General features: G+C 40.5%; 8 protein-coding genes across 9 annotated transcripts in view; 4 read left to right on the top strand and 4 right to left on the bottom strand.

Annotated features, from left to right (window-relative positions):
• LOC115758589 overlaps positions 1 to 6,533 on the top strand; it is a 69,166-nt gene extending 62,633 nt beyond the window's left edge. The window contains exons 4-5 of the mRNA XM_030699308.1: positions 4,323 to 4,858; positions 5,520 to 6,533. Of these exons, the coding sequence (XP_030555168.1) occupies positions 4,430 to 4,858; positions 5,520 to 6,509 (1,419 nt within the window). The 5' untranslated portion in view covers positions 4,323 to 4,429 and the 3' untranslated portion in view covers positions 6,510 to 6,533. The remainder of the gene's footprint in view (positions 1 to 4,322; positions 4,859 to 5,519) is intronic.
• Positions 6,534 to 9,723: 3,190 nt separating this feature from the next.
• Positions 9,724 to 10,849, top strand: LOC115758760. Its single transcript, XM_030699519.1, has 3 exons — positions 9,724 to 9,742; positions 10,056 to 10,156; positions 10,215 to 10,849. The coding sequence occupies exons 1-3, from the start codon at positions 9,739 to 9,741 to the stop codon at positions 10,761 to 10,763; spliced, it is 654 nt and encodes a 217-aa protein (XP_030555379.1). The 5' UTR covers positions 9,724 to 9,738; the 3' UTR covers positions 10,764 to 10,849.
• A 90-nt stretch (positions 10,850 to 10,939) lies between these two features.
• Positions 10,940 to 11,985, bottom strand: LOC115758762. Of its 2 annotated transcripts, none has more exons than XM_030699522.1 (2): positions 11,903 to 11,985; positions 10,940 to 11,842 (listed from the first exon to the last, which is right to left on the bottom strand). In XM_030699522.1, exons 1-2 carry the CDS (start codon positions 11,945 to 11,947, stop codon positions 11,432 to 11,434), a joined length of 456 nt encoding a protein of 151 aa, XP_030555382.1. In that variant the 5' UTR covers positions 11,948 to 11,985; the 3' UTR covers positions 10,940 to 11,431. The 2 variants fall into 2 exon arrangements, with proteins under 2 accessions (XP_030555382.1, XP_030555383.1); XM_030699523.1 differs by having other exon boundaries at positions 10,940 to 11,853; positions 11,903 to 11,965.
• A 109-nt stretch (positions 11,986 to 12,094) lies between these two features.
• On the top strand, positions 12,095 to 13,212 carry LOC115758761. The gene is made up of 2 exons (XM_030699521.1): positions 12,095 to 12,155; positions 12,592 to 13,212. Exons 1-2 carry the CDS (start codon positions 12,114 to 12,116, stop codon positions 13,114 to 13,116), a joined length of 567 nt encoding a protein of 188 aa, XP_030555381.1. The 5' UTR covers positions 12,095 to 12,113; the 3' UTR covers positions 13,117 to 13,212.
• An 83-nt stretch (positions 13,213 to 13,295) lies between these two features.
• LOC115758759 lies at positions 13,296 to 14,925 on the bottom strand. Its single transcript, XM_030699518.1, has 6 exons — positions 14,828 to 14,925; positions 14,740 to 14,766; positions 14,547 to 14,675; positions 14,311 to 14,463; positions 13,851 to 14,000; positions 13,296 to 13,781 (listed from the first exon to the last, which is right to left on the bottom strand). The coding sequence occupies exons 1-6, from the start codon at positions 14,885 to 14,887 to the stop codon at positions 13,584 to 13,586; spliced, it is 717 nt and encodes a 238-aa protein (XP_030555378.1). The 5' UTR covers positions 14,888 to 14,925; the 3' UTR covers positions 13,296 to 13,583.
• Positions 14,926 to 15,357: 432 nt separating this feature from the next.
• Positions 15,358 to 16,387, bottom strand: LOC115758976 (soluble scavenger receptor cysteine-rich domain-containing protein SSC5D). The gene is made up of 2 exons (XM_030699778.1): positions 16,312 to 16,387; positions 15,358 to 16,252 (listed from the first exon to the last, which is right to left on the bottom strand). Exons 1-2 carry the CDS (start codon positions 16,339 to 16,341, stop codon positions 15,479 to 15,481), a joined length of 804 nt encoding a protein of 267 aa, XP_030555638.1. The 5' UTR covers positions 16,342 to 16,387; the 3' UTR covers positions 15,358 to 15,478.
• A 500-nt stretch (positions 16,388 to 16,887) lies between these two features.
• Positions 16,888 to 17,695, top strand: LOC115758977. The gene is made up of 2 exons (XM_030699779.1): positions 16,888 to 16,957; positions 17,044 to 17,695. Exons 1-2 carry the CDS (start codon positions 16,940 to 16,942, stop codon positions 17,650 to 17,652), a joined length of 627 nt encoding a protein of 208 aa, XP_030555639.1. The 5' UTR covers positions 16,888 to 16,939; the 3' UTR covers positions 17,653 to 17,695.
• A 1,148-nt stretch (positions 17,696 to 18,843) lies between these two features.
• LOC115758854 lies at positions 18,844 to 20,090 on the bottom strand. The gene is made up of 3 exons (XM_030699642.1): positions 20,032 to 20,090; positions 19,168 to 19,589; positions 18,844 to 19,112 (listed from the first exon to the last, which is right to left on the bottom strand). The coding sequence occupies exons 2-3, from the start codon at positions 19,577 to 19,579 to the stop codon at positions 18,976 to 18,978; spliced, it is 549 nt and encodes a 182-aa protein (XP_030555502.1). The 5' UTR covers positions 19,580 to 19,589; positions 20,032 to 20,090; the 3' UTR covers positions 18,844 to 18,975.
• Between the last annotated feature and the right edge of the window lie 377 nt (positions 20,091 to 20,467).

Raw genomic sequence — 20,467 nt, 5'->3', positions numbered from 1 at the left:
GGACATGTAAGAGAAACAGAAGCTGCTCATTAAAAAGATCTTGCATAAGAAGGGTATATTGTTGGCAACAGACAAAAGAAGTTAACTCCGTCCTTATGAATATATCCGTTGGCTTATTTCGAACTATCGATCGCTCCCCTACTTTTCCTAAATTGAATATAATTTGAGCATAGCTAAAACAGGAAAATTGGGTAGTAAATTCTCATATGATACATCCAGCTCAAGCTTAATAATAACAGAAAAAAAATTAAATCCAATAATAAATCTGTATTTTCTTATATTTTCGTGACGATCAGACAATTAACAGAAAAGCTTAACACAAATATTTCATATAAAGAATAATGAGCACAAATGCTGGAGAAGCTGCTTTATACAAATCTCGTTAACAGGGTATCTCTAGTCGGCTATCTTAACTTGAACACTTTTTACTGATTTGGGTTGGTTCTTGTTGTTTTTGGGGCGTGGTCTCTGTTGTTATGCAACGGCGTACAGCAAGGTGTTAAATTATATCATTAGGCTCGCTGTGTATAATTTAATTAAAATGGCCAAAGGCTCGTGTTCTTCTGTCTCTTGTTGTCATTGTTATTGTTGTTGTTGCTGTTATTGTTATTATTGTAGTTGTTGTTGTCGCTGTGTGTTGGCATTGTTATTAAAATTTAATTAAAACGCTATCAAAAGCAACAGTTTGTTGAGCCACCATGTCTGCCGCACTGTCTGGCAAAACTGTTAACGCCAAATTGATTGCCCAGCCACATGGCAATAACTTTAATACAACCACAAGCACACACACATCCATACACACCCACTTTTCGCCCATTAAATCAAACACTCAGAGATAGTTGAAGTCCAACAAGTCGAAAACGCGAGTGCGCAGTCATTTAACTTTGACATCCTTGGGTTTCATTAAATGTACATTCAAACACGCACAAATGCGCAACAACACACACACACTCTGACACAAACACACACAACACACCCACTCAACCCCACGCACATCCGCTTTTCTACTCGAAACGCAACATGAAGGAGTCCGAACCCCGGAACAGTTTAATTAATGTCAAGCATTAAGTGTGATTTTGCCAAGCTGCCAAAGCATCTGAGCGCAGCTTAGGTTACATTTTTACAGTAATTACACTTTGAAGGGCTAGTGATTACGTTCAACTAAAACAGTAAACAGGCAACTAGTTACAGACTAGTCCCTCGCCTAAACCCACAACTGTAATTTAGTCCCGTCTTTAATACAATTCAAAAGTTGTGTTAGAGGCTAAAAAAGTACTTTTAGCGACAAGAAAATGCAGAGAGTTTAAATCAATGAATTAAATTTTACAAGAAACAGAATTGACTTAAGAAGTTAAAAAATACATCAAGACTAAAGGTTTGAGAATATATTCAATATATTTTATTGAAACGCATGTCAACGCAACGAATAGAAAATAATGGGTAAAAAACAACGAGTAAAATTAAACGAGTTAAATTTAGAAGATTTGGAAACACTGTGTACAAATTACTTACGAGTGCGAAATAACGAGTATAAACTTACGAGTAAAAACCGACGAGAACAGAGCAACACTTTTAAAATTTGATTACTAAAGCTAACACGTACCTCCGACGAGTAGGAAGTAACGAGTAAGAACTAACGTGAAATAATGTTGTAAGCTAGATACTTGTCAGACATAAAAACATAGCAATTAACTTTGAGAAATAATGTGTAGTAAAAGCTTTGTATACGTCCACTTTTATGATTTAATTTAAAGAGAACTGAGCACAACACTAATTGACCGCAATTGAATCGTTGAATATGATTAAAATAATCTTGCTTAACCCAAGTACTTGATTCTGTTTACACTAACTACTGACACTCGTTGGCAAGTCAAAGGCAATTTACTTATATACAACTCTTCTGTTGTTTGCCAAGAAATCCAAGAAATGGCAAAGCAGCTCAGGCAAAACGACAAAGGCCCAGAAGAAGCGCACACGCAACATTTTAAACATTTTCATTTAAAATAACTCTTAGCCTTAATTTGTGCAATTCATCAGCGAAAGAAAGCAAAAGAAGGCCAAAACAGCGGCCGGCCAAGAGCCAGAACCAGAGGAAGAATGGCTTAAGAACTTCCGTTTCCACTGGCAAACGATCAACGAAATAATGACAGCAAAAAATGCTAGAATGAGGCAACTGGAATGCAGCCAATGTATGGGAGGGCGCCGCATGCAATTGCAAACAATTAACAAATATGTTCTGACCATGGCCAGAAACACGCACGACTGCTGCGCCTGCCTCTGGCTGGGGGATTGGCATCGGAATTGCAATTGGCCGACTGTCTGCTCTCCCGGCTGTATTGTCTGTCTGTTAATTTGTCCGTCTGGCTGTCTCATCAAATGAAAATTGCTGCCAATGCCGGTGCCTGAGCATGAGCCTGAGCCTGAGCCTACAACGATCAAACATTGGCAACCGAATCCATTGGCAACGTCTTCTGCTCAATTGCTAACTCATTCATCATTTTTAATTATGACAATTGCCTGCTCCTGGTCGGAGCCCTAAGCCTGGGAAATGCGCGGCAGAAAAGAAAAGCTTGAGAAAATCATGCAGTTCACGTGCCTATTAGCTGTTAATGGCATTTGCCCACAGTTGAGTGGGGCCTCAGGGCCGATGGATTTTTATGGCAGTTGTTGCCGAATTGGGAACCTGGATTTATTGCCTGCCCAACAGGTTGTTTGACGCCCAATAACATTTAATGCGTTGCCTTAATTAAGTTGCCAGTTATTGGTTCGAAACGAATTCGTTTTCTTGCCACTTGCTGTAATCGCAATCTGACAGAAGTGCCCACGTCTTAATTTCACTCGTATTTCCATTAAAGTTCTCCAAAGGCTATGTTCCAAGCTTCCTGAAATACCTCTTTGCATATTTTCAACTGGCATAATTTTCATCAATTTTTTTTTACGTAAATAGCCGCCAAGTGCTTATTAAATACCTATCCTTTATTCGTATACTGTCATAGCTCTGTCAAAAATAGTGCGAATTTTTATATTCAAGAGCTTTTCTGACATTTGAAGAACTTTCAAAATATTTAATTATATTTCCTCTGGTTAGCTGCAACCACCCTTAACTTTCTCCTCCTAACTATTAGCTCTTCGTCAAATTGAAGCAGGACTCGCCTTTGAAAGACAGACAGGCAGATCTCAGCTAATCTCTTAATCAGGCAAACGTAATAACTCATGGCTGGGCGCAGTGAAGCCTCATAAAATAATAATGAGTGTTCTTATCGGAAGCAAACCGAAACTAGGGTATGCCGCATTTGAGCAGATGGCAAGCACTTTACATAAATATATATATATATATAAATGTTTATAAATATATTTGTGCTACCAATTACATAAATATGCCACGCGGGGAGCGGCAGCAAAGCTAATTAAATCAAATCGCATATAAATTAATAATTATAATTATAATTATGATTGTTTTAAGTGGCAGCGCAGCGGAAGGCAATGCAAAATGAATGCTGAATGGCATTTAAATGTGAATTTAATTGATGTACAATAGTCGTATTATGCAAATAATTACCCCTATTTTGCATAATATCGCATTTTCTGCTCTCTTGTCCAAATCTCATTTACATGACAGCTGGCGAGCGCGGCGTATGCGTAATATTTATGTTCTTTTAGCCGTTCGCTGCTTCGTCGGAATTTAATATCCAACACGTGCTTCTCACAAATAATTACTTCAGCATTACTTAAATTTTCAACGCACTGTCCTTTGCATTGTCCTGTGCGGTTTTGAGGTGTGGCACTGGCCTAGGGGACAGTTGGGCCAGTTGGGGCTTGCCGCAATCGCTGCCCCATTCTGTCAGCCTTGACAAACGTGCAGGCCCAGACTTGAGGCACGTATGCAAACATGCCAGCAGGCAATCTGCCAGGGCCGAGACAAAGCCAGTGATGAGATCATACTGTTACTTTTCAAAACTGTGACTCTCTGTCACGGTAGCTATAATAAGAATGAGTAACTGTGATTGAGCTACGGCAAGACTATAATTGAAAATGAAAATTGACAAGGGTGTAATTAAGTTGTCTTCATTAAGTTGAGCTGTCTCCCAAAGCAGCGTTCTACATTCCACGTACAGCGCTCCCAACGAAATATTGAGTTGCTTCAAGCACATAAAAATCCTCGCTGCACATCAATCAATTACTAGCTTAACACTTGCCCAACACTGAACCCAGTGCAGCACAACACTGAAACGTAATTCACAGTTCCTGCCATAATTGAATGCCCCTCGAAATATTTGCGACCTATAACACGTTTGCTGATTTTTTTTTTTTGTGCATTTCAGCTCGACACTCGTCAGTCCGAGCGCATCAATCAAGCTGTAGACGTGGGTGCGCATGCTGGTCGTCTAGCGGATCGCCCCCACAATCCCTTGCCCCTAGTCCCAGCCAAATGTATGCCGGTCGCGCCACGCAATTTGCCAAAACCATCAGCAGCATGGCCTGCAGCATACAGAAGCAGCCCTCGCAGCCAGGACCGCCGACAGCCATGACCATGACGGCAACTGGCGTGGGCATGGCTGGTGTTTCTGGAGGCGGCGGTGCCAGCGGTGCAGGCACTGTGCCCTCCACGCCCAAGTCCAACAAGGCAGCCGCACAGCCGCGTGGCTCGCTGCCAACGGATGTGCATCAGCCGCCGCTGGAATTCCAATGGCCGCCGCCGCTGCCTGTGTCCAGTCACACCAGCAATTTGCGTCTGAACATGATGAACCAGGATCCCAAGGATCTGCACACGGCACGCGCCATAATTGAGGAGCTGCGCTCCAAGGTGCGCTTCCAGACGGAGCACATTATGAAGTGGCGCAAGGCCTACGCCATGCAGGTGAGTGGCACAGAGACCATATCGATGGGGGCAAGACACTTCAAATATTCCGTATTTCGAGTATTATATTGCTTTGCACACAGTCCGCCTGGCCATCCGTTCGTCTGAATTCTTTTTACTTGCGTTAGACACAGTTTAAAATGCTTTGGTCACGCCCACCAAGCTGCTAAAGCCATTAATTGGCCACTCCAAATTCTGTATCTTTTCCAGGCACAGTTTGAAAATAACTACCTTTGAGGATTATCGCCTTAGAATCACCTAGCTGTTAATATAAGACATCTTTTAACAAAAAATGTTGAGCAACATTTTTATTCAAAATTATATGAATGTTTTCATAGTTTTCCAAATTATTACATATTCGTATGTATTGTAAAATAATTTTAAATATTTACATTAAAAAATATTCCAATTTGGCTTAAAAAATCGCGATTCGTGGATTATATAAGGTGTGCATGCTGCCAATTCTTTTTTTTTTGGTTTTTTGTCCGCTGTAGGGATAGAGTTTGTTTTTATTTTAAATTGACGGACTTTTTGTTCGAGCAAGTGGGCGAAAGGAAAGGAGCTCTAAAAACATGACACAACTAAGGAGGAAGATGTACACCGCAGGCTGCTGTTCGTTAGCAGATCTTTCACTGTATATCCGCATCTCTCATTGCATTAGGTACAGCAACATTATCGCTATCAGAAGGAGAAATCGGATCAGATGAATTCGCTGACATCGCAGCTGCTGCTGCTGGAGTCGCGGCTAAAGCGCAAGCAGAAGCAGATTGCGAGCCTGTTAAGCCATCGCGAGCTGACCATACAGCGACAGCAGAAGATCATTGATACACTGTCGACACGTCTGGTGGATCATGGACTGGAGAGCATTGAGGCGAGCTACGCCAATGAGCTGGACTCTCTGAACGACTCAGACTCGGCGGTGGTGCTGGAGGACATTGACTCGGACAGCAACATGACGCTGGGCACGCGCCGCAGAAGCAGTGGTGGCGGGTTGGGCGGTGTTCTGGGCAGTGATGGGATTACCATTGTGCGGTCCATATCCGATGCCATTGAGACAAATCTGAATAAGTATGGCGCCGCCAGGCGCAACAATTGCTATCTGCGTCGTCCGGACATACTGGAGACTGTGTACTCCGTGGAGGAGGATCCGGAGCCCACCACAGATGTGGCCGAGAAGCGCGACAAGTTCAAGAATCGATCGGACAAGGCGCTCAGCTCTAGCTCCACCGAGGGACAAATCGATGCAACGGCGCCCGCCTCATCGGGCACGCCCAGTGCGCCGGAGAAAGCCAAAGACACGTGTATGGCAGCGGCCATGGCCGTGCCGCGTCGCCAATTGGGCGCACTGAAACGCTCGCCCAGCCACGACGCGCCATGCACCACGCTGAGCGTCAAAGTGCCCCAGCTGCAGCCGCCCACATCCGCGGATCAGCTCAACGGCAAATCGCAGGTGACCACCTATAATCGGGTCATGTCCAATCATCGGTCCGTGACCAAGCCGAAGGATGTCAAGTACAAGCGCATCAACAAGGCCAAGTCCAAGAGTCTCGAGGAGCTGCGTGGCCGGCTCAAGAATCTAGTGGAGCGACCTGGTCTCGATGCCGGATACACAGCCGGCATGATGCCGCAGACGGCCCAATCGTATGCGTGACACACGCCGCCGCCAGGCGACGCCGAGCAGCTCGTCGAGATGCCGCCCACGCCGCCAGAGGAAACAGCAGCTGCTGCCGCCAAGGCAAGTTTGTCCGCGGGAAACACGCCCGACCAGACGACCCCGCAGCGGCACAGCTGTCCCAAGCGTTCGTTGACGCTGCCTCGCATCCTGGTGCCGCAATCGATGCAAGGTACATCGCATTCCGGCAGTGGAAGCAGTGGCGGGGGCGGCACTGGGCGTGGCGGTTTCTAGCAATTAAAGAAATTTTTCATACGCAATTGTGATAAAAAGTAAAATTGTTCTCTTGCATCTCTCTCGCGCACTCGCTCTCTCGCTCTTACTTAACATACACTGGTGCACTCAGAGAAAAACGGTAGAATCTTTGTCATAATATCAAGTTCTTAAACTATGCATGAAATACATGATTCAAGAACTTATTTTTTAATCGGAAATACAGTACATTATCTAGAGCATTGTAAGCTTCCATCCAGAAAGTTTTTAAGCAAACAAAAATTACATGAAATATTAAGCACAAAACGACAATGTTTTTCTCTGAGTGTAGTCTCTTTTGTAACATTTGTTTCCTGCGCTGTTTCTCTGAGCTCAGATACACGGCATTTAATTTAATTTAGTTCTATGTTAACGTTTATGTTAAAGTGACTCTTATATAATATATAATTTGACATGAATAAATACATTACAAAGCATACACAATTTCACTGTTTATTATTTATTTATGACACTTACTCCACAAAAAGCGTATGAGAAATTTCCACTTAATATGATAAAATTGTAGTTGAACTACAAATCGAAAAGGGTCTGTGACACGTTTGCGTTTTTTCGAGGACAATATGAGAAGCCGACAAGTTCAAAGTGATTGTATACGGAGGTGGGTATTCAAACATACTTAAGCATAATGAAAGGTATCTGGGTGAAATAATTAAGTAGGCTAGAAAATTTACATATATTTAATATGGCTTCACTTGTACATAAATTGGCCACAGCCAGCCATTGCTGTCATAACTTCTTCAAAAACCAAAAAACAAAAGACATATTGGATAAATGAATTTTCAGTAAATATACATGTAATTAGTTCATATAACAAAACCAAGAATTGCATAGCATCTTCGGGCAGCCGAAGATTAAATACCCTTGCAAAAGTATAATTGATTATTTTATTATAGCTATACAATATATTAGTCCGATGTTGAAAATATGAACCAGCCAAGATAAGTCTGTTTTGCAATATTATTTGAATTCCATACATAGCCTTTATACAACAAAAAGCCGGATCTATGCTACTTTTTATAATAATCTTTATCCTGATAAAGCGAGAACTCTACTCTAATGCGTCGTAATTTATGTGATAAATTTCTAAAATCCTCTGCAAGGGTAAATAGGCAACACTTTTGTAAAAAGAGTTTTTAAGACTAATTTAAACTTGCTTTCTTTCTTTTATTATATTTCCTTAAATACTCCCTTCTCATTGGCAAAGCTATAAAATTTACTTTTTTTTTAAAAAATAAACTCTTAGTTGTAAGCTCTACTCCATGGACTGTCTTCTAGATAACAGAATTTAAGTGCAAGAAAGCTGTACGTGTAACTAACTGAATAAAATATATATATGGAACATATATTTTCTTACTTCAATTTGCAGCTAACAATTTTTACAAATTTAAGAAGCTTAAATTAGTTTTTAAAAAATATTAACTTATTAGATGAGTATATAGCTTAATGTAGTATATATAGCTTAAGAATAACTAATTAGATATCGAGAAGTTTATTTTTGCGTTGAATTTTTGAAATTATTTTAAAAAATTGTTAATAACTTTGAAGCCGTGTGCTTTAAAAAAGTTAAAACGTCATGTGTACCTTGCAGCGATTAAGCATATTCAATAATATATAACTATATATACTGTATGTGTATGTGTTAGGAGTTTTAAGTGTAAGTCAGATATATTATACGAACATAGATATACATATATATATATAAGAGCCTCGAATATCCATTAACATGGCTGCAACAAATCTCAACTAAAAACAACTCAAAGTACAATGCTCAAGCGGCGTCAATATCTAAGTATTTCTAAATAGACCGATATATGCATATATATATATATGGTATGTTACCCCAGTTTCAAACAAGAAAAAGTACCTAAAACATTGTTATTGATGTTGTACCTAAGATAAACCGTTTCACATTTTTAAAGGGTATTATGCAATCAATTGAACTACTTGTACAATATGCAACATCTTAAATACGTAATCTCAATGTCAGTTGAATTCGATTTAAGCAATCAAATCAATTCCCCGGTCAATTTAGCACTCGAATTCAAATTGTTAATCAGTTTGTCAAGTCGAGTACATAAACATAAGCATTTTGAATGTACTCAATGTACTCAGATGCGTAAAGCGTATTATTCTGAAAATAAGCTAAGTGTTTACAATAATTGTAAATCTATGGTTAAACATAAATATTGTAGTGGAATATATGTATTTATATAGCTTTAAGATTCGCGTAGGCTTATTACTTTAAATTATATCAGTTACAATATATATGTGTATTTATATTTATATGCCAAAGAATTCAGACCTTAGTATGGATAACTTTAAATTAGATTTAAATATGCATTTTGTATTGGATATCTTTCTAAGAAGCTCACGCTTGTTATATCACTTAAAACTTCTATAATTTTTCGCATTGCTGAAAAAATAGCTCTTAATATTTTAACTTATTTGCTTTTATTTTCTGCAAAAGTGTGCAGTTAATGCATTTTTTGTTTGGGATTATTAATAGAATAAGAGTTATTCGTACAAAATATTCTCCACTTCTGTGCTAACTGATGAATAGATTGTAAAGTAAAATGTAACTTAAAGAAACCTAACATAATAATCGAAATGAGCAAGCCATTTGGTGCACAATTTATTCATTAACTTATATATTATAGTTAATAAGTGTATATAACATATATAGCATAAAAACCAAACGTATATATATAAATATATATACAACAAAGCTGCACTTATTTCTTTTTCTAGTTAGCTTTATTAACTAATTACCTATTTGTGATAAGTATAACCCAAATTTATAGCAAATACTTTTGAAATTTTGCTCATTTTATAAATTTGAATTATTATGTAAAATTTTCTTTAATTTCTGGCTTTGCTGAAATGCTTAATAAAGCTAAACTTAACTAACACACCCACACTACATTTCTAATAATTGATGGGTAAGAGAAGCTGTTTTCGCTGAGCCGCAGATTAAATACACTTACAACAGCTCTGCGATATATTTTTATTTCCGTTGGAGCTATACTTATACCCTGAACCCATTAAAAATGGGTAACAAAATAACAGCAGCATCAATAGCCGAGTCGACACGACACGAAAGATTTCATACCATATACCATACCAACTCATTGGCTGTTATTATGGATATATATACTTTATGAAGTCTTCTTGATGGGATACGCATTTCGTTACAAAATATATATACCTACTGTAAGGGTATAAAGACTGACACTGACTAAGCTTACTTCCCAGCTCCTCAGTTTCTCAGTGTCAAGCTTAAGGCAAACATGAACGGCAGCATCTCAATCTCTCAGTGGCTGGCTCAGCTTATCTGCGTTGGCCTTATCAGTCTGGTAAGTCGAGTCGCATTCCAAGTGTTACCTAAATAATAAAACATTTCATTATTTTCAGAGCACAGGCGATGCGAGTGCGGGCAGCACAGTTTCCTTGACCGTCAAGGAGATTGAACGGCTTTACAATGAGGTGTTGCAGACCAGCTTGGATGACGCCCGGACAAAACTGAGCCATTTAAACGACAGCAATGCTATTGATAAACAATATTTTGATGAGCTCGACAAGATTGTGGGCACGGAGAGTTACTATAGCAGCGCATACTTTATATTTGCCCTGATCAATAGCTCCCTGTTCGATCGATCAGAACCTGACCAACTGCTGCTGCAGGTGCTGCCGGGCGAGAAGATCTGTATACGAAACTTTTTTGTCAAAGTTCGATTGGAATTGCTGAAATACTTTGCAACCAGAGAACAGACCAAAGTCGAACTAATACGAAATGTGTCGCGCTGGCAACAGGCAACTGAAAATAGTATCGTGCTGGCCTTCTTGGAGTTTCCACAAAAACTGCAAGATCAGGTGCCAGAGCTACAGTTGATGGACTATATGCGGCAGGCAAGCGGCTTAGTAGAGGGCATTGCACAAGCATTACAAGCGACTCTACCATAATAACCATAGAATATAGGAAATGTTTTTTTTTTAACTACCTACAAAGTTTCTATCCTATATCATAAAGTATATATATTCCTAATCAACAGCCGAGTTGTTATAATTTGTCTGTGTTTGCTTTGAAGATCAAACTTGACGTCGTTTTTTTTGCTGCAGCTGGAGTCGGAGTTGCACAGATTGGACCTCTATATAATATAATTTCCTTAGGCACAATCGGTCAAATGTAAAAATCTTGTATTTTCCTAACATATTACTAACATCTTATCAGGCGCTGTTTACAATATAATATTGCTTATACTAAAATACTCGCTCATTGTCTTAAGCACGACAGATCGCCAGTGAAATAATAATTAATATATATATATATATATTGCTTCTATAAGTACAATCTGCCGGAAATCAAATTTATATATAAAAGCAAAAACAAAATGTAGGAAAAGCATTATATAAACAACATATAGAACAGTATTTATAAAATCTTTCCTGTATATTTAAAAATTAATACGTTGGGATAAGTCCAATTTACAGTTTTATTTCCCAGCTATTATATTTAAGTATAGCCCTGATCGTGTGAATCTTGTTGTCTATTATAGTAACATTTTATGACTTAACTATAGCTAAATACGGTATATATGTTTATTATTTGAATTATTTGTAGAGTCCCAGCTCTATTGGTTAACTAACTTATAGACCTCTGTATTTACCAGCCTCAGCATGCTGTCGTATTGCTGCAGCACTTGCCTTACCGCCCGCAATGTGGGCGTCAGTAGCTCCTCCTCGTTTATCTTGCCTACGTAGCTAATCTCTAGGGTCTCCAGTTGAGCGCGCAGATCACTGTAGCCGCGCCTCAGGGATCGCAAATGGCGCTGCACCAGCCGCTGGGTGCAGCGACTGCCGCGTGGGCGACACTGTTCCACGAATGCCATAAATTTCAGACCCAGTTGCTCCAGGGACTGGGCCCACAAGAGAATATCCTCATTAAATTGCTTCTCTATAAGCTGCTGCTCATCCTGCTGTTGCTGTCTCAGTAGCTTACGCAACTCCTGAAAACTCTCCCGACCAGGCAGCGCAACTGACATCTATTATAATGCTGAGAAATTGGTATTTATTAGATTTAAGAAGCGTGTCATATAACATACGCCCAGCAGCAGGAGAACTATGATGAGAAATCGAGCATTGAACATTTTATTCACTAAACGTTCTTATCACGCCAAGCGAATTGAATAAACTGATTATAGACTGCCAGATCCCAGAGATCCCACGATTAATAGCCCGAACCGTACATTGTTTGCGTCTATAAGAGGCAAGTGCAGCAGGAATAGAACAACACAGCATTCTAAAGTTGCAACCATGTGGCGTCTTGTGCTTCTCCTTTCGATCCTGCAGTCAGCGGTAAGCTAAGTGGATAATGTTATAAAATAAAAAGCGTACGGAACACATTCTATTGGGCAATACAAATTTAATTATTTAAAGTAAAATACCTGCATTTGGCATTGATATATAATCGGATTATTAACAAACTTTTGAATCCCTATTATTTATTAATACATATATTTTCAAAATTTGATGCGCTTATCATCGTGCGGGACAGAAAAGCCCATCTTCACGACAAAATCAACAAGCTTTGTTGCTATTTAAAGAAACAGCTTTGCTTTTGTGTAAGCAACATTTTAAATTGCAAAACATAACAAAAAAATGGTGGGCTTCCCGTCCGTATTTGTTTATCTGAAACTGAAAACCCAACCAATTGAACTGCCCATGAAGACTTTCTCTGCGTCTAAATATCTGTTTTCGGTAAAACTGAAAAATTTCCACAATTCTTACATAGTACACCAGTCCAATCACACCCTGCGAGAAGCTTCATACCGTGATGGTTCTGGAGATCACTGCATTCACCAAGAAGGCCCTAAACGAGGGCGTTGAGTTGCTGCAGCGTGTTATCGATAATGCGGAGCTGTTGGAATTAAGTGATATCGATCAAATTACGTTGGCACAGTTTGCAGAGTTTATAGAAAGTAGAAGACATGCCGTTGATTCTGAAGAATTGGAGGATTTGCTAGAAGAGCTAGTGGAGCTTCTCGATATGGAGGATGTTAGCCAGGAACTGGATGAATGTGAGAATCCTGTTGCCAAGCTATTGCGTCAATATGGCTTCGACACGTTTGAGAAAAATCTGGAGAAGCAGCTGCGTACCTTTATCGAACGAACTGAATACCATGTCGAGGCCTATCTAAAAAGACAAAACGCCAAGGACTCGGAGTTGCCAACATGGTTTACTGAATTCCAAAACGAAAACGATATTGAGAGCAAATATTTAATGTTTCTGGAGGTTTTGGAACATATAGAGTGTTAGGCTAGCTTTACGTTCTATCTATCTCTGTAATTTGTATTACACACACAGAAGTATTTAATATGTACTTTAAAGCTTATAAAAAAGGTCTCTATTTTGATTTTGAATGATTTCAAACTAAATTAAGTACACAATACTTTAGCAAGAAAAGTTCTAAATTATTAGATTGATTAAAATAAGAATTTCGCTTTCCGGCCTCAGTCGGATTTTCTGAACGTTTATAATTGACATAAAAACAAAATGTTTAGTTCATTCCTGCAGTAAATTAAGTATTCTACGTACTTAAATCAAAACATATGTTATTATTTGCGTTTCATTCGCGATTATCATTTATGGATTTTGACCTTGTTGTTGTATTAAAAAATGCGAATCTGATTTATAATTCCTATCAGCTAGGCTATCTAACTACGTATTGATCTGTGACTGTTTTTTACTCTGAGTATTTCAATAGTTTCAAAAAGGTTGGAAATCTATTTTTTAAAATTTCGAGTAGTCATGCCATGTCCCAAGCGAGAGTCGAAAACACTTTGCTGAATTTGCGGCGGCCCCATGCCATCTGAGTTAAAGCTATACGATTCCGAGCGATAAAAATTATTGGAAGAGCCACCACCGAAGCCAGGGCCGCCGAAGGTAGAGAATCCAGGATTCGTTGGTATGAACGGAGGAGTCTATTTAAAAATGATATGAATACTGTATTTAAATTGGCACTGCTTAACATAAGGATTTAAGATACATACCGATTGAATGCTCAGAGGCATTGAACTGAAGCGTGACCCACTGTAATCACCGTCACCAAAACCCGCAGCACCAAAACCAGGAGGACCACTAATGCGACGGCCACCGACAAATGGTCCAACGTTCGAACTAAATGAAGTGTCTATGTTTGTCTGCGAAAAAAAGATATGTTTAATTCGTATGCAAGGTACTCATTAGATAGAAAATATTACTATCTCAGTCGGTATATCTCAGAGACTATAGGTTTTCTCTATTTAAATTAACGGTCAAGGTCATATTTAAAATTAAAATAAATAAATAAAAATTCGTAAATCTTTAACGTTTGGGCGACCGGGAAAAACACTGAAGTTATTAAAGAATAGATTTTCAATAGTTTTAGGCTGTGGTGGGGCAAGATGAAGAACTGTATATAGTCGAACAATTTGAACTATGTTACTTTTGTTATTGTTACAGACAGCATACCGAGCGGAATTGACTGGAAGGGATGGGAATGCGTGTGGGAAAATTGAAACGACGTGGATCGGGAAACCTCGGAGTGGTTGGCCACGTTTCATCTGCGTAATCTTCTTCCTGGGAAGCGGGATCCGTCAAGACTTGCGCCTTTGCCTTTGTGTGCTGAAAAGACCAAGCATGTAAGTGGTAAATATAAGCATATACTATATAATCAGTACGATAGGTTGTTATAAAATAGAACACACCACTGAGAAAGTATCATCAAAGTTTGTACGCTGTGGTACTGTTGTTGTATTACGATCAGTATTTGAGGAATCCTCTAGAGGCTTAAACTGATCCGATGGAATGTTGCGTGTATCTCTTTTAATGCGTACCTAATGAACAAATCGAACGAGATCTTATAGAAAAGAATATCAATAAGCACACCAAAATGCTTACCCGCTCCAATGAAGCACTTTGGCAGAACTGCAAAGAACACGGATATGGAAATAAACAGGCATAATTAATACTACGGCAGGTAACTTACCGCCAGGCCAATTAGCAGACAGCCGAGGAGGCTGATCACATGAAGCAACTGAAGCGACATTTCCGAAACGTCTCGATCTCTAAGCAGCTGGCAGCAATATGACTAGCGCGATTAGGAGGCAGCTTCAGATTCTATGGAAATGACTAACACGTTTGACTGGAATCGCACGAGGTGTGAGAATCGGCTCCCGGGGTTATCGGCATTGCAGGCGGGCAAAACCACGACTTGTAATGAATGTACTTTAAATACTATATAGCACGCACGCACACTTCATAATGATACTTTTCTATGCATCTTCATTAAATAATACCCTGGCCGCTGGTATTTTGATTTCAATGCAAAATGTGCTCTTATATATTCTCAGTCAAAGCATCAAAACGCTCTGTCTGTTTCTATATAAATATCTCTTGTAATTTTTTTACATACGGGATTGGATCAGTTGTAGCTGTCATAGGAACAAATAGTATATAAAATTGTGTGTCGTTTTCGATATCTGGACGAACTTTCCAATTAAGAGCCTTACAAGTATTTAATATTCGGCAAGAGTATTTAATATTCGGCAATGCGAAGATATCTTTTTACATTATTTTAAATTTATTGTACACGATTGCTTGCAATCAAGCTAGCCTAATAACTCTTAGATTAGTTTGACTAGCCGCCGTAGCCGTAGGGAGAGCCGTAGCCGCGTGCCGGGCTTGCATAGGGGTAACTGGGCACCAGTGGACGCCGCTGGATCACATAGACCGGCGGGTAACCATAGCTGGGATGCTCTGCAGGCAGCTTGGGGCCCTGCTCCGTTGACTGTTCCATGCTCTTTGGGGACTCATCCGCCTCGGCGGGTTTCTCAGCGCTGTCGCTGTCGCTGTTGCCGTAGACTAGACCACGTGCAAAGCCTGGGTACTGAGGTACACGTCCAGGCTGATGGAAAACCGGAGCGCCATAGGGAGAGTAGGGTGACCGCAGGATCGGGTAGGGATAAGGATAGCCCTGATAGCTAGGTACGCCGGGTTCAGGCTTAGTGGAGCTCTCCGAAGTGGCCTTGGGCTCAGGATGAGGATATGGATAAGGATAGGGATAGGGATATGGATGCGCATATGGGTGTGGATAAGCCAGTGGATGCATAGGAGGCAAGCCTGCTTTCTTTTGAGGCTCAGTGGTTGTTGTTGTTGTTGTCGTTGTGGGAGATGTGCTCTCAATGGGTTGAATTGTAGTCTCCGGAAGAGCAGTTCCTTTGTTAATTATGGCTAAGCTTTCATCCAATTTCTTGATTCCATCATCGGGACGTGCGGTTGCTTTTTCATCAAGCTCCAGCTCAGGCAGAGTCGTTGTTGTTGAGTGTGGCAAGTGCACATCGTCAAGCGTTTCCTCATCACTATGGACCGCATTGTCATTGGCCCAACTCTGCGTGCAGCTGAGCGCCAATAGCTGCGCAAAAGTAAGCTCCAGTCAGTCGCTGTGTTCATGGAAGAAGTAGTAAGACTTACCTGGCTGATTAGCAATAGCTTGATATGCATATTAGATGATCTCAACCCAAGTGTTAGATGCCAACTGTTGGCCGGAACAGAGCTGGCGCTGGCTTTTTATAGTCCCCCCATCGCTCATCGCCCACAATTTTATTAAACAGAGGGCAGACCAGACAATTAAAAGATTATTTTCAATCACACTGTGATTCAAAGAACCTGTATAAATGTGTACCAGAACAGAATAAAAATACTGGTTAAACACTCGATAGCGTAATTGTGATTTGCAACTTTTCAATTAATAGATCATTTTTCTTTACATTGGCTTTCGAATCGGTTTGAGAGCAACAACCCACACCATAGAGATATGTGGGTTCCGAATTGGTGTTGCACAGTGTAATTAATCTATATAGCAATAGATTTTAGTAAGACGTACAGCACGGCAAAAGGTATTGTGCCTATTGGGGCATGGGCCGCTGGGAATTGCCCGTTCAGAACTTTATCAAATCAGGAACCGCAGCATTGGCTGTGCCCATAAAATCAGGCAGCTGCTCGAATCAATTACATGCGTGGAACCCCAATGGATCCGCTATAAAGGGAGAAAAACCCATCGGTGTTTGGTTTTTTCAAGGGCAACCAACAGAGCGTTAACATGTCCAGCATCAAGCCGGTAAGATGTCTCTACTTGCTGTAGGGTCTAGAATCGAAAGAATTTGTCTTAAAACAGTTCACGGCTCTTGTCCTTGTTCCTTACAGCATGCCATGCTCGTGTTGCTGGCTGCAGTAGCTGCAGTGGACACAGAAGTAACATATCTCTTTCATCAATGGAAGGTGTCCACGGCACCACCACGGCTTTCCACGAGGACGCCCCAAACGATTTTACAGCCGCAAATTTCAGCACGAAACAACCCAGCCACGATTCAGGCAACACCCCCAACACCAGAAACTGTGAACGACAAGGAAGATACAATGATCTTTAATGGATTGACCACGGCATACACGCTGCCACCAAAAAAAAAACCTAAGCGAGACGAAGTCGGACCGGATGAGGATCGAATGCTGGAACAAGATTCAAATACAGAACCAACGACAGATTACGTACCTGAAACAAGTATCTTGCATGGCATTGGGACCACTTCAGCAAAACCGACCATCTCGACGAGCGGAACCACCAAATTAATAGATCTGGTCACACTTGAACCCACGGAGAATGGCGGCTATCCGTTTGCGAAGCCGGGAAAACACAAGCATGGCCTCCGGCATGTCAAGGCGCACGATGGCTTCCACAATCTAAAGCGCGAGCCTCAATGGGCGCACTGGAACGATAAATTTAAAACGACAGAAAAACCTGCCAAAATCAATTAGAATTACAATTAAAAACATATTAAAAACACCCTGTATACGGCTATTGGGGCGTGCAATTCTTGACTTTCTGTGCCCAAAACAAATGCAATTAGTTCGGCACAAGCTCAGATCTATGGGCACAGCAGCAGTTGGGGAGCGTAGAAGAGAGTGCTGCACACTGTATGAGTTTCATAATATCAAGTGCGTGCCGAGCTATACAAAAAAATAGCATCATAAAACAAATTAACTATATAAAATATTAATAATTAACAAGGTTGCGTGCATTGCCTGAGATCTTCATGCACGATTACAGCTATGACTTAATAAATGCAAACAAATAAATATTCTCGATATTCGAAGAATAGTTTCCACGCCTTATACATGCATAAATAATTACATTTATTAAATTATTTAATTTTCATAAGCCTGCAACACTTTGGCCTAACGCCAACAGGTGGCTTCTAGCCTTGAGCTTGAATAAATAAACTTTCCTTTTCTTTTAACTCCATTTGCACACGCTGCATCATATCTGGCACTATGCCTTAATAAATGCAAAGAAATATTCAACCTATTTAATAAGCATAAAAGTTTTCCATGCTTAACATAAATCAATTTATATATTTATATATTATTTATATGCTTGTTAATTTCCAGGAACAGCCGAAGCTTTGTTTTAATGCCAACAGGTGGCTCGTGGTGCTAAGCGCATAGTATAAGCCTTGGCCTTAAGGTGGCGCTTTGAGCTCTGTGTAACCGAGAAGCTTTAAGCTTTGGTTAGAGAGTGCATTGTTTTCATCAAGCGCAACCAACTTCACGTAGCTTCAAAAATTTCCGCGTATATAAATAGTGAAACATAGTGAGCGAAATATTCTTAATTAATACAACAATAAGAAACGCATTAGTTACGCGCAGTGCTTTGCCAAGTTACCTGTCACCGGATCTAATCAAAGCTCGCTTTATCAGCCCAAAGTTCGCTCACGTCACATGCGGCCGCACATTCTGCATCGGCCGCCGCACGAAGTCTAACTGTAAATGCGAAATGGCGTAAGGCACAAAATGGATAAAAGAAAAATAACTATATATGTATTCAGTTATGCATAAGGGATGCTGCTGCTGTTCCTATACATCGTAATACTTATATATGTATATAAATATGGAAAGGGTCGCAGCCAGGTGAGTTTTCCTCAAGTATCGTAGAAAAAACGTCGCAAGTGTTTTTGGGTTTGGCAGCGGCCATTATTTTAATTTCAACTATTATTTTGCTTGTGGCCACTTAAACATAGACGCCTCACTTTTCGCTTAATTACTTTACAACATGGAATTGCATTCTACGGTGGACTGCGTTTAGTTCTTCCACTTGTTGTTCTCGTAGTCCCACTTGGAGGTCAAGCCGGTCACCGGATTGATCTCCAGATCGATCATGCGCTTCAGCTGCGCCTTCTGGTGCTCCTCATCAAATGTAATGGGCAACTCATCGTAGACTGCAATAGCAATATATTATTAGGTACATCTCGCTAACTCCATGTAGTCGCTTACCGAACAGGTTCATCAGTACGGCAATCCAAATTGCCGCGGCGGTAAAGATCAGGCCCACGCCCAAATGCATCTTCCATTCGCCAGTGCTGGCTTGGACCTCGGCAATGGTCTGGCAGAAACTGGCTCGGTAGAGGGCCTTGATCTCCTGCGGGCTCAGCTTCTTCCAGTCGCCCTGCTCCTTGGTGCGCAGCGCATTGATCTCATTGTTGGGCTCGCGGAAGCGCACAGCGGGCATAGGATAATCAACACGATCTGCATAGCAGGCTGTGCCGTTCCAGCCAAAGCCCACGATTTCACGTTTGCCAATCTTGTCCAAGGTGTGAATCGAGGCAATGCTGCCTACCTGCGCATTGCGCGGCAACTGCGCGGCAAGCTGGCGGCGTAGAGCGTTGTTGATTAGTCTAAGAGCCATAGTTTCAGAGCTGCAACGATAGAGTTTACTTTTTTAGCAATGGTTCATTTCGCGAGAAGCATGTTTATGAGGGGGGGGGGGGGGGGGGGGGGGGGGGGGGGACGCATACAAGGTTATGTAACAGCTGCACGGGCTACGTGCACGATAAAATGAATATTTAATCAGTTGCAGCCTCTTCTGCAACTGCAGCTACTTATTAAGTATTATTTATACTTTTAGTACAACGCCTCCAGCGCATATATTTGCCATTTTTCATTGCTCGCGTGCGCCTTGTGGCATCTGTTGTGTAATCGGACATTTTTTCACACAATTTTCAAAGGCTTTCCTCAGAAAATGTGCAGCCGCCGCTGCACTCAGCACTCAAAATACTATTATTTTTTACAAACATTTGAAAGGCAGTCAAATAAACTGCGCAGAAGTTAACTTTTTTTATAAACTATAACACAAATTACCAAATGTGTAGACGAGCACGGCTTGTTCTGGATAGAGTTGTTATCGGTTTGTTTGGAATAAGTTCATATGAACGAATCATTGGAATTGAACCATCGCCGGCGATATATTTATTGAGTGGCACGAAAATATCGATATATTGTTCAAATCTATGATATGCGACATATCGTTGTCACGAAAATATGCATTTTGGCGCACTTTTCAAATTATTTAACTTTGCATTTCAATTTTTGAGAAGCTACGAAGTTCAAATGGAAATGAGTAAAATGCATTTATGAAATGGTTAAAGACTTACTTACACACAACCTTTTAGCTTTGCTAACTTTGCCCTTTTCAATAATATCGTCAGAGGAAGATTAATATAAACTTGCTTATGTTTTTCATAGAAAAGTCAAATGAGAGTGAAAGTAGCTGTAACTGTTTGAGTTCTAATATTTA

Source organism: Drosophila novamexicana, unplaced genomic scaffold (genome assembly GCF_003285875.2).
Source record: "Drosophila novamexicana strain 15010-1031.04,08,12 unplaced genomic scaffold, DnovRS2.1 tig00000193-arrow-pilon, whole genome shotgun sequence".
NCBI lineage: Eukaryota > Metazoa > Arthropoda > Insecta > Diptera > Drosophilidae > Drosophila > Drosophila novamexicana.
Note: the sequence above shows the minus strand (reverse complement) of the source record. Positions and strands in the feature narration are given on the sequence as shown.

Excerpts from the sequence above, each read along its gene's own strand:
- LOC115758760 (XM_030699519.1), top strand. Across the intron at positions 10,157-10,214 it reads GCGTTGGCCTTATCAGTCTG|AGCACAGGCGATGCGAGTGC; the intron begins GTAAGTCGAGTC and ends CATTATTTTCAG.
- LOC115758762 (XM_030699522.1), bottom strand. The coding sequence starts at position 11,947 with ATGTTCAATGCTCGATTTCTCATCATAGTTCTCCTGCTGCTGGGC. Across the intron at positions 11,843-11,902 it reads TAGTTCTCCTGCTGCTGGGC|ATGTCAGTTGCGCTGCCTGG; the intron begins GTATGTTATATG and ends GCATTATAATAG.
- LOC115758976 (XM_030699778.1), bottom strand. The coding sequence starts at position 16,341 with ATGCATATCAAGCTATTGCTAATCAGCCAG. Across the intron at positions 16,253-16,311 it reads AGCTATTGCTAATCAGCCAG|CTATTGGCGCTCAGCTGCAC; the intron begins GTAAGTCTTACT and ends ACTTTTGCGCAG.
- LOC115758759 (XM_030699518.1), bottom strand. The coding sequence starts at position 14,887 with ATGTCGCTTCAGTTGCTTCATGTGATCAGCCTCCTCGGCTGTCTGCTA. Across the intron at positions 14,767-14,827 it reads GTCTGCTAATTGGCCTGGCG|TTCTGCCAAAGTGCTTCATT; the intron begins GTAAGTTACCTG and ends TGTTCTTTGCAG. Across the intron at positions 13,782-13,850 it reads TGCCTCTGAGCATTCAATCG|ACTCCTCCGTTCATACCAAC; the intron begins GTATGTATCTTA and ends ATTTTTAAATAG.
- LOC115758761 (XM_030699521.1), top strand. The coding sequence starts at position 12,114 with ATGTGGCGTCTTGTGCTTCTCCTTTCGATCCTGCAGTCAGCG. Across the intron at positions 12,156-12,591 it reads TTTCGATCCTGCAGTCAGCG|TACACCAGTCCAATCACACC; the intron begins GTAAGCTAAGTG and ends ATTCTTACATAG.
- LOC115758854 (XM_030699642.1), bottom strand. The coding sequence starts at position 19,579 with ATGGCTCTTAGACTAATCAACAACGCTCTACGCCGCCAGCTTGCCGCG. Across the intron at positions 19,113-19,167 it reads CGTACTGATGAACCTGTTCG|TCTACGATGAGTTGCCCATT; the intron begins GTAAGCGACTAC and ends TTGCTATTGCAG.